This window comes from Erpetoichthys calabaricus, chromosome 7 (assembly GCF_900747795.2).
Source record: "Erpetoichthys calabaricus chromosome 7, fErpCal1.3, whole genome shotgun sequence".
NCBI lineage: Eukaryota > Metazoa > Chordata > Cladistia > Polypteriformes > Polypteridae > Erpetoichthys > Erpetoichthys calabaricus.
The window spans coordinates 95,779,572-95,795,189 of record NC_041400.2 but is presented as its reverse complement, the minus strand read 5'-3'; the positions used below and the strand labels follow the sequence as shown (position 1 = coordinate 95,795,189).

The 15,618-nt window shown below is 39.0% G+C and overlaps 1 protein-coding gene across 4 annotated transcripts in view; it reads right to left on the bottom strand.

Moving 5' to 3' along the window:
- The window catches only part of npnta (nephronectin a), a 160,330-nt gene extending 146,687 nt beyond the window's left edge, over positions 1-13,643 (bottom strand). Inside the window, exon 1 of one of the 4 annotated variants that reach the window (XM_028805193.2) lies at positions 13,269-13,643. In XM_028805193.2, the coding sequence (XP_028661026.1) occupies positions 13,269-13,351 (83 nt within the window). In that variant the 5' untranslated portion in view covers positions 13,352-13,643. The remainder of the gene's footprint in view (positions 1-13,268) is intronic. The other 3 variants (XM_028805194.2, XM_028805195.2, XM_028805196.2) reach the window with 3 other exon arrangements.
- Positions 13,644-15,618: the final 1,975 nt, after the last annotated feature.

Below are 15,618 nucleotides of genomic sequence, written 5' to 3'. Positions count from 1 at the left end.
GAAAATAAAGCAGAAATAATAAAAAGGTCAGAGAGAGGTGAAACTCCATCATTCATTGGCAGAGCACTTGGTTACAGTCGGTCAACAATAGCATTTATTAAAATAACGTACCTGTTCCGACTTACATACAAATTCAACTTAAGTACAAACCTACAGTCCCTATCTTGTACGTAACCCGGGGACTACCTGTACTGGATATTACTGCAAGCCAAGTTGTACTTGTTATATTTTTTTTCAATACTGTGTAATGTACTTGGGTACTGTGTAATAGTGTGACAACAGGTTGACTTTATTCTCGACATTTCCACTTTAATCTCGACGCTTATGACAAGAATAAAGTCAACATGTTGACTTTATTCTCAACATTTTATTCTCGTCATTTATGTCGAGATTAAAGTCGACATGTTAATTTTATTCTCGTAATTTGTCATTAAAGTAGAACTTCGTAAACTAAACATCTTAAAATGAATATTTAATTTACTAGATTCTTTCAAACCCCGTCATAAGTTATGTAGCACATTAAATGCTTTGTGTTAAGTGTTCCACAAGCCATGTTAATCGCTACGGGCTTCTTAAACTGACTTCCTCTTGCACTAAGAGGAGGTGCAGGCAGCACACAGAATACATTAATTTCATGATATTCCTGCTCCCTGAACATTTAGAATGCTAAGATAAATACTTGATATAATTTTCATGATGAAATGCATTAAAGCATGTATTAATCATGTGGGGGCACGGTGGCATGGAGGTTGCACTGCTGCCTCGAAGCATGGGGGTCCCGGGTGTTCCCTGCCTTGAATTTGCATGTTTTTCTGGTGGGTTTACTCAGGCGTGCTTCAGTTTCCTTGCAAAGTCATGTAGGATGTGGGGTTTTGTTATACTATATTGACGCTGCTAGTGTATGTATTGCTCGTATTCACTCTGTGATGTGCTGGCGCCCTGTTCAGGATTTGCTCCTACCTCGCACACAATGCAGGCTGGGATGGGTGCAACCCTGAATGGATGGCATAATTAAACATATATAACGAAGATTTTTTTAAAAGTTCTGAACACTCCATGGTCTAAGTTTATAACTAGTTTTAATTTCACAAAGACGTTTATCGTGTGGTGATTGGTTATGTGGAGAAAGAAAAAGGAAGGATAGGAACTGGGGATTTGGTACTTCAGACAGAGACAGCATGCATGTAATAAAGAAAGCCCGCTCAGAAGAACATCCATTGAATTCTATGTTCGTGTCTCCGACCACCAGATCACAAACCCAACATTTACACAATATTTAAGTTAAACCTATGCAATACCCATTCATACATCCAGTTTCTGGAGCCTCGTCACACCTGCCATAAAGTTATCTACACTAAACATACACCTGGGGACCCCTAACTGCGAGGGAGCAGCACTACCGTCACACTACCGTGCATGTTTAATACCTGCTTTAATTCATTTCATCATGAAAATGATATCAAGTATTTATCTTAGCATTCTAAATTTTCAGAGAGCAGGAATATCATAAAGTGAATGTATTCTGTGCAGCGATTGCTGCCTGCGCCTCCTCTTAATGCAGAGGAAGTCAGTTTAAGAAGCGCGTAGCGATTAGCAACCTGGGTCAGGGAACACTTAACACAAAGTAATGTGCTACAATAGTTATGACGAGGTTTGAGAAAATCTAGTAAATTAAACATTGATTTTAGGATGAAGTTTAGTTTACGACATTCTACTTTAATGACAAAATAAACTGAGAATAAAGTGGAAATGTCAAGAAGAAAGTCAACATGTCGACTTTATTCGACATATAGTTTTTTTTTTCCCCACTGTGTCTGTAGTTTTTTTTCTTCACCATGGCCCTAATACGCTTCCGTAGGGTTATACCACAAATAGCATTATAAATGCAAGTTGCAGTTTTATTATTTATGCATACAGCTTAGCTTGAAGCAAGCTCCACATATATGCAGTTTGCCTTAATGATGATTCAGTTGGTAAAGATGTCATCACCAAGTTGCACTTCTTTTATTTTATTTTTATTTGGCGAATACTGTGTAATGCACCTGGGCTTGAAGTTTTGAAGTAATAGTATTATTACTGGAATTTGCACTATTATTTATTTTATTGTTATTATTTATTAGTTTAAATATTATGCAGTTTGATGATGGTAAAGTTGTTTAAAAAGTCACTTTAAAGTGTCAGTGGACAGAGATTGTTAACATTAACAGAAAGTGTAGTTGGTTTACAAAAAATATTTACTATTTATTCCTTTTCTAAGACATGTTCTGTGCAATACAACTTAGCAAAATATCCAGAGGTACTTGTCATAAGTCTAAATGCCTCTTTGGATGGTTGAAAATATGTTGTCAAAATTTTAGTTTAAGTTGTTTGCAAAATTTGTTCAATAAAAAGGTTCTATATTTTGACTGCAACTGTCATGCAATGTGATTCCTTCTCTTCATTAGTGCCACCCCCTTGAAAACTATCCCTTTATGGGGCCATTAAGACCTGTATTAATACTTGTGTGCACATTAAAATGTCTTTTTGTACAATGTACAATTCTCATGACAGTGGAATAGGTTATTCTTAGCCAGTCTACTGCAGTAATTGCAGTGGAAAATGTGGTTAACTTACACTCATGCATGAGGAATAAAATACTGTTGAATACCGTAAAAACCGGTATAATTTTGAAAAATACCGTGATATAGAATTTTGGTCATACCACCCAGCACTAGGCGGCAGGCGTGTGCACGAGCATTACATTTTACGCAGACTGGGATTAATGTAGCGGTATGTGGAAGTTGGCATACGCACAGATTTATGCATCTGGATTTTTTTGTGTGTATGCACATTTCCGCTGTTGTCCATACGACATGTTTTAGTGTGAATTCTACACACGGTGTTATGCATGAGGCCCCAGGTATCCAAATGCCAGAAATATTTGGAACAAAACAGAAGTTGTCCACACATACATATTTTTTGCTAATTTACAGAGACTAATTAGCCTAAAATGCATGTAAAGAAAACATGGAAAGAAAACAGAGCCTGGAGAGAACAATCATAGACACTAGGAGAAAGTATAGAATTCACAAAGACAAAATGGCTGAGAATTATACCCAAATCCCAAAAACTGCAAGGGAGCTGCAATGCCCACTGCTTACACATAATTAAAAAAAAGGTTGTACATTAGTAAAATTACCAAATTGACATTCAACTTTTACTTTCATTAAGCTACTAATCTTTCTTCCCTTTGTACATATCATGAAAGGGAAATTAAATTCGTTATTGTTTTTACTTTTTGTCTTATTCCTCCCATCCATGAGATATGTGTGTGAGAAAAGACACTAAAACAAATACATTCAGATATACTGTCTAGTCTGCTGTGAAGATATCCCAAGGCTAGAAAGGGAGTACTCTGATAGCATAAACAAAGCGAAGCACACTGCATCACACCATCAAGAAGTAGATATACAAACATTTGTATGTTAAATCTGATGCAATCATGAATACTCTTTACACTGTCATTTAGGGTGAGAAATGGTGGTAGTTCTGCAAATTCCAATAAAATTACATAAATAATAAAGTTAAATCCTGAGTAACTGAAAAATAAGCCTTAGAAAGGAAATTGTGTGATTAAGAAGCAAAAAGAATTTAGCAGAGAATGTAGAGCCTCCCGTGAACTGAGATTACAAAATCATTGCCTTTCTTCTACACTGACAAATATTCACAACTGTGTATAGCCCTGTCAGTTTTACTTATAGTCCCTTTGAGAACTGGGATTTTTTCCAATACTCCTTTTAAGATGTTATACCCAAAAAATGTTATGCTTTTCAAGAAACCAGTCAAAAAAAGTCTACTTTTAAATCTAATTCAAAACTCCTCTACAGACTGAAATACCCATGACTATGTACCCATCCCCTAGTACAGGCAAGAGAACAAGGGCAGACATATTCAACAAAAGAACAAGCAGGAGATGAGGCTGTGAGACAACCAGCAGTCAGGCAAGTATTAAAGGTACAGACAAGCAGTCTTCATTTAATGAAGGCACAGGCCCTTTAAGGAAACAATTTTATTCTTTTTTATGTGTATTCTAAGTCATGACTGCTAGCTCTCACTAAGACTTAAATCTCCCTGAACTGAAGGTGTGCAGCATTTGTGGCAATGTTTGCATAAACTTGCATAAACAGAGTTACATGTACTTCCATTCCTCCTTGGACCAGCTTCCTCCTAGTTGGACAGACCTTTATCAAAAATGGATAGGCATGAAAAGCAACAGGTAGATAGAACATTGAAAGAGGTGCAGCATTGTCACTAAAATTTCACAAGTATCAAATATACAGTCAAGGACAAAAGTTTTAAGAATGACACACGTATTGGTTTTCAAAATTTGCTGCTTCTTTTTGTCAGATGGTACCATGGTTTCTATGGTATACTGAAGTATAATTACAAGCATTTCATAAGTTTCAAAGGCTTTTATTGACAATTACATTAAGTTTATGCAAGGACTCAATATTTGCAGTACTGGCCCTTCATTTTCAAGACCTCTGCAATTTGCCCTGGAATGCTGTCAATCAACTTCTGGGCCAATTCCTGACAGATGGCAGCCCATTCTTGCTTGGAATTTGTCAGAATTTATGGGTTTTTGTTTGTCCACCCACCTCTTGAGGACTAACCACAAGTTCTCAATGGGATTAAGTTCTGGGTAGTTTCCTGGCCACGGACCCAAAATTTCGATGTTTTGTTCCCCAAGCCACTTAGTTATGACTTTTGCTCCATCATGCTGGAAAAGGAATTGTTCGACACCAAACTGTTTTTGGATGGTTGGGGGAAGTTGCTCTAGGTGGATGTTTTGGTACCATTTATGAGACAATATTAATATGACAATGAATTCAAGTACATGACACTTACTTAACAGATATTTGCTATGTATTCTTAACACACCCCTGGGAGACCGGAAAAATGGATGGATCGACTTTTCTTATTTCTGTGTGGTCTAAATGAAGTGTTTCAAGTAATTATTTAGGGATGCAATATAGCCATACAGGGTCTGACCACAGGTTACATGGAGTTTGCATGTTTTATCTAGACTTGTATCACACACCCCAAAGGCATACAAGATGGGAGTAACTGGTGAACCTAACCTGATGCCACATGAGTGTACAAGTACTAATGTGTGTGTGTGAGAAGCAACTGGGTCCTCCTATGGGCTAGTACTCTGACACAGTGGGCTCTAACCCCTGCAACTTTTAACTGGATTAAGTTGGTTTAATAACAGATGGGCTATTTTTATTAAGTGTTTAAATGGACAGCAATATATATTAATAACCACACACATTGTCAAACTTTGATTTACTTTTAACTAAGCCATTCAATTTATTTTCCAAACCCATTTAAGAATAAAATGGGATCAGAGGTCTTACAAAGCGTGCACATTTTTTTCCTGAATTTTGTATATTTTAAGGCAGGGTTCCCCCCCCCAAAAAAAAAACAATATTGTATTTAAAGATGAAAAATCAAATCAATAAAAAAATAAACTTTTTCATTTCTACAAAGAGAATTATTTTGTAGAGGCTGGGGTGGTCAAGTGTAATGCTTCTGGAAGCAAAGAATGTTTCAGCTGAACAGTTAAATATTGCATTGTGGTACATTGAAAGCTGGTTTGGAATCAAGCTGTTCACTGTAATCTATGAAGCCAGAAGTGACAGCATTTTATATTATATATATATAAAACTGTGGAAGGTGACCATAGGTACAAAACCCAACACGTTTATTCTACATATTCCATTTTCTACATATTTTATTTACAGTGTAGCCACACAACCCAATACTCCCCCAAAGTCCAGGCCTCACAATGCATTTTCTCTCTTCAGGTCCATCTCCACTCCTCTCCTCCCGAGCTCTGTCTCTCTTCCTCCCAACTCCAGCCATCGAATGGAGGGAGGCGGCCCCTTTTATACCCACCCAGATGTGCTCCAGGCACCTCCCAATGAGCGCCTGCTGGCACTCCCCGATGTGGTGGAAGTGCCGGCTGTGCACCTGGAAGCACTCCGGGTGTCCCTGGTCTTCTTCCCCCCACCACTTCAGAGTGTGGCGGAAATGCTGAGGGCAAGGGCTCCTCAGGCATCAGGGCGCACCCCTGGTGGAGACCACAGGCCCCTATAGGGTTGAGCTTCCAAGCTCCTTTCCCATGGTCCCCATAGCCACCAGGACGGTTGCCCCTTAATGGTCTGGAGGCATATTCCCTCCTCCGGTCCTTCCGGCGTCCTGGCTGGGTACCACCCCCAGTCGCTTGCCACAATACAGAAAAACAAACCATGGAGACTGAAGATATTCAGGCTGACCTGCTATTTTATACTGGCAGTCTGAAAGATGAAACTCTGCTAGAGGAAGTCTCAGCGGTAATTCATCGTTACGTCTAATATTTTTTATTAAAGTACAAAAAGGCTATATCTATCCATGAATTTAGTTACTTGCTTAATTCTGTTTTACGGTTGACATGAGCCAATGGCAAATGGCCTAAACAAACATGAACAAAGCCTGGTTGGTTCACCAGTCCTTACAAGTCATTCTCACTGACAATGGGCCAATTAAGAGCCTCCAGTGAGCCTAACCTACATGTCTTTAGGATGTGGGAGGAGAAAATGTTGGCAGACACAATAGGAACGTGCAAACTCCATACAAGACGGAGGCCCGCCTGGAATTTGATCCCAAGATACTTGGGGCTGTAAAGCAGCAGGACTAAAGCTATCCATTTCACCACCCATGAAAGAAAGCAAAGGAAGGACTTGACTATCATGTAATGTTTAAAGTTTAGAAAAATCCTGGCAGGTGGAAAATCTTACATATGGCTGTCTACTCTTCTATGAAAATTTGGCAATGTAGTTAAGTTATGGTGTATTATTTGACAGACATTGAAATAATTCATAAAAGGACATTCTGAAAATTACTTGCACTTCTGATGGAATGGATGACAATCTTTAAAACTGACACTTTAAAATCTAGCATCCTATGTCTTTATAGACCTTTATCACATTTATAGACCTTTATCACATTTATGTATTGTGGAATGCCCAGGGGTTGGGTGGTCTTTTGAACTTGAAACCCTGAGATGTTTATTTGTTCCGGCATCACATGAGCTGCACTTTTTGACTAACTGTCCCCTTTGAGCATCAGACTCTGTCAGCTACTACTATAACAAGTAGAGACCTAAAAATGGCGTGTAGGTAATAGGGCTTTAAGCCATGCGGAATTTAAAAAGCGACTGCTTCATTTTTCATTTTGCTTGCTTATTTGTATTTGTTTTTATTCATTTTTTTTCTCTGTAACTTTTCTATTAAAAATTGCAAATAACTGAGCTACACTGTTTGAATGAAAATATGCTATATGTAGAAACCAGCTGTGTCACCTGGCTTCGACCAAGACATTTCATAAGAAAATGGTCCTCGGTTATAGTGCCATTGGTTAATTGGATGTTTCAGAAGTACTAAGCAATTAACTCGTTTTGTGCAAACAATATTTGAAGGTTTTTTTTTTTTTTTTTTTTTTTTTTTAAACCAAGAGCTAATATTATCGACAGGTAGTATGTTGTAGTAAAGGCTTTGACCTAGGAATTCAAACACTGCGGTTGTGGGTTCAAACAACTGCTACTGACTCTCTGTACCCATGAGCAAGTCACTTCACCTGCCTGTGCGTCAACTGGAAAAACAAAAGAAATGTAACCAATTGTGTCTTAATTTTGATAGTCACCTTGGATAAAGGCATCAGTTATGTAACAGTAATACTATTAGGTTACTGGAGCATTTACTCTTGAACATACTATACATCATTAGTATAATCATTAGTAAAACAATCTTGCTTTAGATTGGTTCTTGCTTTTCTTAATGACATAGTTTAGTTAATTGTCATTGTAAAAGACAATTTTACAGAACAATATAATTTTCAATTGAAACAGGTAATCAGTAGGAATAAAGTAAAATCTGAGTACATATCATTATTAGATGCTTATGGTTTTCGTTTGTTTATGGCATTCACTCAAGTACAGCATTTCTTTTTGTGTTTTTCATCAGTTGTATGTAGTCCCCCTTTAAAGTCTACAGATGTGAATGTATATGTATAGCAACTTTTAGCACAGCTTTGCATAAAAGTCCAGATTCTCTCTGTGTTACACTGATGAGCAAGGAGCAGTAGCTTCAAGCATTGGAAACCACCTTCTGCAGCTTCCCCATTACAAATTCAGACATCACTATCCAAGACCGATGTTGTGGTACTGCGTTATTGAAGCATTTCAATAGTAAACATGTGTAGCTGGTGGTCTCCCTTGTAAGGGTCAATCCCTGTAATTTTCAGCACTGTGACCATGGGCTGGAGGTCGATGGCAGTTGCCAGTAGTTGACAGCAAAAAAAAAAAAAAACCAAACACATCACTTGCTAGCCATCAAGCATCTTCCTTGAGCTTCGCCAAATTTCCTCTCTCCATTTCAAAATGTAATCAAATCTCTTTCCTCTTGTCCAGAACACTGCTCCATCTGCAGTCATCCACCCATCCTATTGGTTACTGGTGTTTTTTGCATAGCTAGTCAGAGCATTTAAGTCAGCAAAAATGTAATTGACAACAAACTTATAGTTTTAGCTATTTTTCATTTATCAAATTTCAATCAAATCCATCAAGGCATTTTTGACTAGTTAGTTGTTCAGGGCAGGATTAACCCCAAATACTGATACTGTATATCAACATGTTCTTTCTTATGAGATTTCAGCCAAATTTCAGCTTTTTAACTAAACTGGAGACATTGTTTTTGTTGATAAGTGAGTGAGTAAGTGAGTCAGCTAACTTTGTAGATAGATAAATGGTCTTGATGGGTTCAAATCCCCTGTTTGGTCATTGTTTACATGGAGTTTACATGTTCTCCCCATGGTTGCATCATTTTTCTCCATGTGTTTTGGTTTTTGCCCCTCACATCCCCAAATAATGGACAACTCTTCTTTAACTGCCTGGGCTCAGTGAAGGACTAGTATCCACTGCAAAGGTAGTTCCCATGCATTGAATTAACCAGGTTTGAGAAAGTTCTAACATTTAAGAAAACAATTATAGGAACACACTAGTAAATGCTCTTTGCCATTAGTTGTGCACTACTGACAATTTTGATGAAGTCAGTGAACAGGTAATGATTAAGTACATCTTGAGTGGGATATTTTCCCTTATTATGGAGCACCTCTCCACACAAGAATATAACTGCACAGATCGTCAGCAGATGTTAGATAAAAACACAACAAGGGCTCTGCTGCCTAACATGACTTGACCAGCATCCACAGAAGAGTTAGCTCAAGGCAGCAGAGCCAGTTCAGTGCATCTGGTGTTACTCCACATGCACAGACTTTAAATAAATAAATACATACATACATACATACATACATACATACATACATAGGCTGTATATTGAAAGGTAATCTAAACTTCTACTACACGAGTATTGAAATATTCTAATAGGCAATATTTATGTGTTGTATTTAAATTACTATGAGCCCTTTTTGCTGCGTGACTTGTTCAACTTGTACTTTTCATATGAAGCTCTGACCTTGATGTAACCTTGTAAGTGTTTCAATATTTACATATTCTCTGCTGGCATATGCCATGTTTTCATTTTGATTTCAATCATATATCAGCCTACGGCAAAGCAAAGTTAATTTAAGGTTGAAAGCAGCAGTTTCAATTTATGTGGTGAAAAAGAATGGAGGACGTATGTGGTGAGCACCACCACCAACAAGGAATGTCACTCAGTGTCACGAACTTGATTTACATCATGCAAACAACAACCCAAAGTCATTTTCACAACCAAATATTGGCATTGCATGTGGGGCAGCACAGTGGCATGTGAAAATGCCTCATAGCTGCTGGGATCTGGACTTCATTTCTAACCTGGTCACTGTCTATACACAATGAACTTGTTTTCACTGGGTCGTGAGGTTTTTCGCCAGGTATTCCACTTCTTTTCCACATTACAAATACCACTTAAAGTAAATAAAACATTAAACTGGCCTAACATAACTTTATAGGTGTTCTCCCACCGCAGGAACCTCTAGGCCACTTGTGGTCTGTGGCTACTTTCATGTGTTGCATTCCCAGTACACAACATGAACTGTAACCTTTATGCAAAATATGTGGCATACAAAGTGAGTTAAGTAGTTGGGAGTTAACAGGTGACCTGACGACCCCCATCCCCCCCCGCTTCGAAATGGAGTATGGCAAAGAGTATCAAGGAGGTTGTTATGAAAACTGCAGTGGGTTGGCACCCTGCCTGGAATTGGTTCCTGCCTTGTGCCCTGTGCTGGCTGGGATTGGCTCCAGCAGACCTCCATGACCCGGTGTTCGGATTCAGCGGGTTGGAAAATGGATGGATGGATGGTTATGAAGAGTATTCTGGTGTGAAGTGCAGTGTTATCAGGGGTTCTGACCCCCTGCACCCTACTGCTCCAAAGCACTCAGAACTTTGCGGGGAAGATTATTCCTTCAGTCCAGTGCAAGGTGCACCACCCTGAAAAGGTGGCTATGAAAAGAGATGCGATGCAAAGTGTGGTGCTCCATTTTCACCAATAACTCTCCAAAGTTCAAACTACTAATACTGTATATTTGTAAGATGTTGCCAGCCGGTGTTTGTGGTCAACCAATCAGCACAATTCAATGATGATGGTTCCTGGTTGAACAAAACGTACATACCTTGCGGGAGCTGAAGCTAAAAAGTACCAGGACCTACAAAAAGACCCAAATTCCTGCAGTGAGAATGCTACGAAAGTCCGAGTTTCTAAAATGTCCCTCATTCCTGAAAAAAGGTTTCTGTATTGGGTAAGTGCCTTGTGAGTTCTGGTGGATCCTTATGATGGAATGGCATCCTGTCAGTGGTCCAGTCTTGTCCAGTTGTCCATAACCCTTTACTGTAAGTTAAACAGTGGAACAGATGAAATATGCAAATGTAGACAGCACAATTGCTTCCACACTGCTTCTAGATAGTTCAAAGTATCTGAGTTACATTTCCAGACCAGCCACTGGCTTTAGGCGTTTGCATGTTTTTCCTGTCTTCATGGGGATCTTTGACAGATACTCTGGTTTACTCTTGTATCCTAAAGCACCTCCTTAGGTTACACTGTCCTAAAGTCAGTGGATGAGGAAAAACAACCTGTGACAGACTGGAGTGTCGTCCAGAGAGGGCTGCCAGTTTGCACCCTAAATTGCTGGGACTACGTACCTGAAACAGCAGCTTCAAGAAAGGAGTACCTAAATATTATAAAAGTTCATTTTGAATTTCATTACTTTTCTGCCTACTACAAAGAGCTTTTGGAGGAATTATACATGCTCAGTTTCAGAGTGACTACTGGTTTTCTATATCAGTACTACCAAGTCCTTGCACTGATGCATCTACACCCACTATAAAGCAAAAGGCTACAAACCAAGACAGAATACCTCATCCACAACAGCAGACACACACAAAACAAAAACCAGCTTGAGGTCTGACAGTTCTGTAAAGTGATATTCATTTTAATATTCACAAGGCAGTGCTGAATTAAAAGATATGAGATCGTTAGTAAATTAATGGATGGAAAACTGAATAGATAAATACGCTCAAATCAGCCAATTTAAATCAGAATGACATCGCTCTAATTAAAAAAAAAAAAAAATTAGAGACATGAAATATGTACAAATTACCTAGAAGACCAGTGATACCAACAAGTGACCTCCACAGGAAAAAAAAAACAAACAAATGAGTGCACATTTTGAAGCATGTCTTAATTTTGGTCTCTTAATAATCACCAGTGTAAGGAGAATGGAAATAGTGCACAACGTGTGTAGCTGATGCATTTACAAACAGTGCCACAGGCAGGGCTTTCTAAGTTTGGCCAAGATGAGCAAACAAAATTAAGGATAAGAATGACAGAGAGGCACCAAAACACAGTAAAAACGGAGTTGATTTTTTTTTTTTGCCCCACTGCCCAAGTTGACAAAACACAAAGAAAAAGCCAGCCTCCACCACAAGAGACAGAAACATATCGTTTTCCTCCATGCTAATTTGTATACATAATTCCAAGTGATCCTACTGATCCATCATGCTTTAGGATTAGTACAGTAAATCACACACCAATACTTTCAATAACGAGAGCAGCTAATTTTGACACCATAAACACTTGGCCAGTGTTGACAAATTTCTTAACTGAGTCATACCTCCAGTAAATTCATGTACTTTAGCACTTTTTTTTCCAATAGCTTTCAACCATTTCACCTGTTTCAAGTTTGAACTTGAATTATTAGTCACAGAAAGTCGGCTCCTCCAAGTGTAAGGGAGAAGAGGGAATGTAAGCCTGTTGTATTTTTAAAGAATTTACAGAGTAAAAATCAGCAATGTTAAATTATGTCTTACAGTGTTAAAGTAACCCCTAAGAGTGTTTATTGCCAAAGAATGGCTCCAGCTATACACTTCTAATTGCAAATAATGTACATTGCCCGTACTACAAATCCAATAGGAAATAAGCAGATACCGTAACAGCAAGCCAGAAATGCTGTCAGCAAAGTGCAAGATTCACCAGCTGTAAATCCATTTAGCTTACTAAACAAATGTCTACAAAGAACTAGACTAGCACTTTTTAATGTAGCGAATAGCTTACAAAACAAACTACTCAGACAGGAATCCTGGAAGCGTTTTGCAACAGATTAACTACAGAACTTCAGTGTTAATCCTTAAACAACACCCTGCAAGACACAAAATAAAACTTTTTTTATATTAAAACGCTGTGTGAGTTCTAACTTGAAGCAGTAAAATAAAAAAGGAAAGCATTTTAATTGAAATACCCAGTTCTTCACGTCCAAAAAGCGACTACCACGCCGAGCGAGCCTTTAAGGGGGTCGCGGTTCCTTTGGGCAGGTGTTGGTTCCGCGGCGATGACTTTTTCACCGTGCAACAATATCAGTGTGTCCACAGAAAATACAGAACAAGACTTAAACACACACTCGTGAAATGAGTTATTTCGTCGTGGGTGTCAGTATTTATTTATGTATTTATTTGGTATTATTCCAAACTTTCACACAGGTGAACTCCGCTGCTCGGGCACGAGGGTCAATCTACCGGTTCAAACGCGAAGTAAGTAACACTGCGATATCTCGCAATTTCAGCTAATGATAAACCTGCTCGAAATTAACCTTTAGATTCTTGACAGCCCCTGTCGTGTTGGAAAGAAGCGTTCCTGGAGGTTACGTGACAAGCCTTTTGCCTAATCTCCAAGAGCTGGCGCCTCGGCTCCCTTACCTGCCGTCAAAGTCTCCTGTCGCTCTTAGGTAAAGCGCGGACAGAAACGCAATCCTGAGCATTACATCCATCTTGGCTCCCATTCACGGTAAAGCAAATCCCAGAAGAAAGTTGAGTGTAGGCACTGGCGTGCTGCGCCGACTGCTCGGGTTTGATCAGAGAGCGCGTATTAAAGCGGCCGCTGGGCGAGCAGGCGAGCCCCCTTGGGGTGAAGTAGGCGACGTGCACCCCGACCCGTCCGAGACGCTCACTCGTCAGCTCTGGGCAACTCTCTGTGCTGGTACAAGGAGACAGTGGAGACGCACTTTTGTGATAAATGTTACTCTCCTCCTCCTGCTGCTGCTGCTGTTTTCTTGAGTCAAGTGTGTGGAGAGGAATACGCTTCAACGCCTTACAGCCCAATCTCACGTGTCAGGAATCCCAAGCAGCCCTTTTTAAGTGTTGCCCGCAGCGCTATTTTGAAACACTAGTGTCATTTCTAAATCTGTCATCACGAATAAGATTTTTTTTTTGTTGTTTATATAATAACAAACACATTAGGACTTTTATCAGCCTTGTTTCGCATTCTGACAAATATAAATATTTGGCCATGTTTAAGTACACCATGTCTTTTTTAATTTTAAATATCTTTTAATCTTTGTGTCACATGAAAAGATTTAAACTTTATTTTCTGCTGTAGTCTGCGGGGTTAAAGAGGAAAAAAAGTCTATCCATTATGGTTCACTTTCGCACAAAATATCTGTGTTTAATTTTTGGGGCGCTTTGAAAAATGTGTGAACGGTGCTATATGAAGCTAAGACCGATTGATTCGCTCATCTCATCTTGTACCCCAGTCACCTTCCAGAATGCTAATTCCTTATTTTCAGACGGGGGAAAAGAAACGTAAACTGCAGACAAAAAGACTGAAATCTGACTCGGACAGACGCGCTACAGTGCACATGGCATTGAGACCGAAGGGTGAGTCAATCATTTTTAGTACGGGATTAGTTGTTAAAGAAAACTACATCTGTTAATGAAAATATTAGCAAATACTGAATTTTATTTTGCAAAACATATAAAGACACATTTTCACTTTAATATTTGAATTGTTTTAGTACAGTACAGTATAGCGCCTTTTAAGGACTGCTTTCCATACCATTATTATAAGTGTTTAATTATAAGTTGGATGGTACGTATTATTTATTTTAAGATGTTTAATGATTACGTGTCACATTAGATTTTGCTGCTGCCTCACAGTTTTTTGGACTTCATTTCGACTCCTGTTACTGCACATACCTGACCTGTTGTTTCTTCTTACCACATCCAAAAGACGTGATATGGGCCGTCATTTGGCAAAGTATAAGCGAGTGTCCGCATGGTTCCTACGACATGGTGGCATCGCTTTAAGAGTTTGTTCCTATCTTTAGTACACTTCTGGGAATGGCGTCAATAAATGTGTAAGTTAAATAAGTAGTAAATATATAAATATATTTGCTACTTACTATGTTCACAATGGAATGGTGTTAAACATGAATATATTTAATTATGGGGCAGCAGGGTGGTTCCGTGGTTAGCGCTGATCCCTCCTGGTTTAATTGGTTTCCCTTTGGATATTGCAGCTTTCTGCCCACATCCTCAAAGATGTGTAAATTAGGTGGGGTGACTCAAAACTAGCTCCAGTGTGAATGAGTGTGTGTTTAAGTTTGGCCTGTGATAGACTGGCATCTTGTCTGCAATGATAGGCTTCAGTCTCCTGTGAATCTGATTAAGGAAGTTTGAGACTGTATCTCTATTTATTAATTATTTTATAAAACCCATTCATTTCCATTCCAGCATTTATTTGGTCCAGTGGTTATTTTGGACCAGGGCCAGCACCACCATTAAGGCAAATTAGGCATTCGCCTAGGGCACAGATCATGGGGGTGTGGAGGGCTAGCCGCATGGGTTAGCTACCAAACAGTCAGTTGGCGCTCTAATAAGCTTAGCCTAGGGCACAAAATAACTTAGCACCGGCACTGCAGATAACCCCTCTCTAGATAGTGTGGCAGCACAACAGCATACATGGAAACTCACAGAGTCAGAGTCTCTGGAGGAAAGCACATGAACACATGGAGGGAAAGAAAACCCCACACTGCTGAGAGTTGAAACTGTGTCCTGGTGTTGCGAGAGTGCAGGTTACAACTAACATTCTTGACTATTTTAGTGCAATATTATACATTTTAAGGTCTTAAGGACATGAGCAAAGAGAAAATTGAAAAAGGTATGAACAAAGGTGCTGGAGACAGATCTTGTCTGTGATGAATGTCTTTCTGAGTTTGCTGAAGAAAGAGTGTTACAAAAAAAAATGTGTGAAGGATATAAGGAGGTTTAG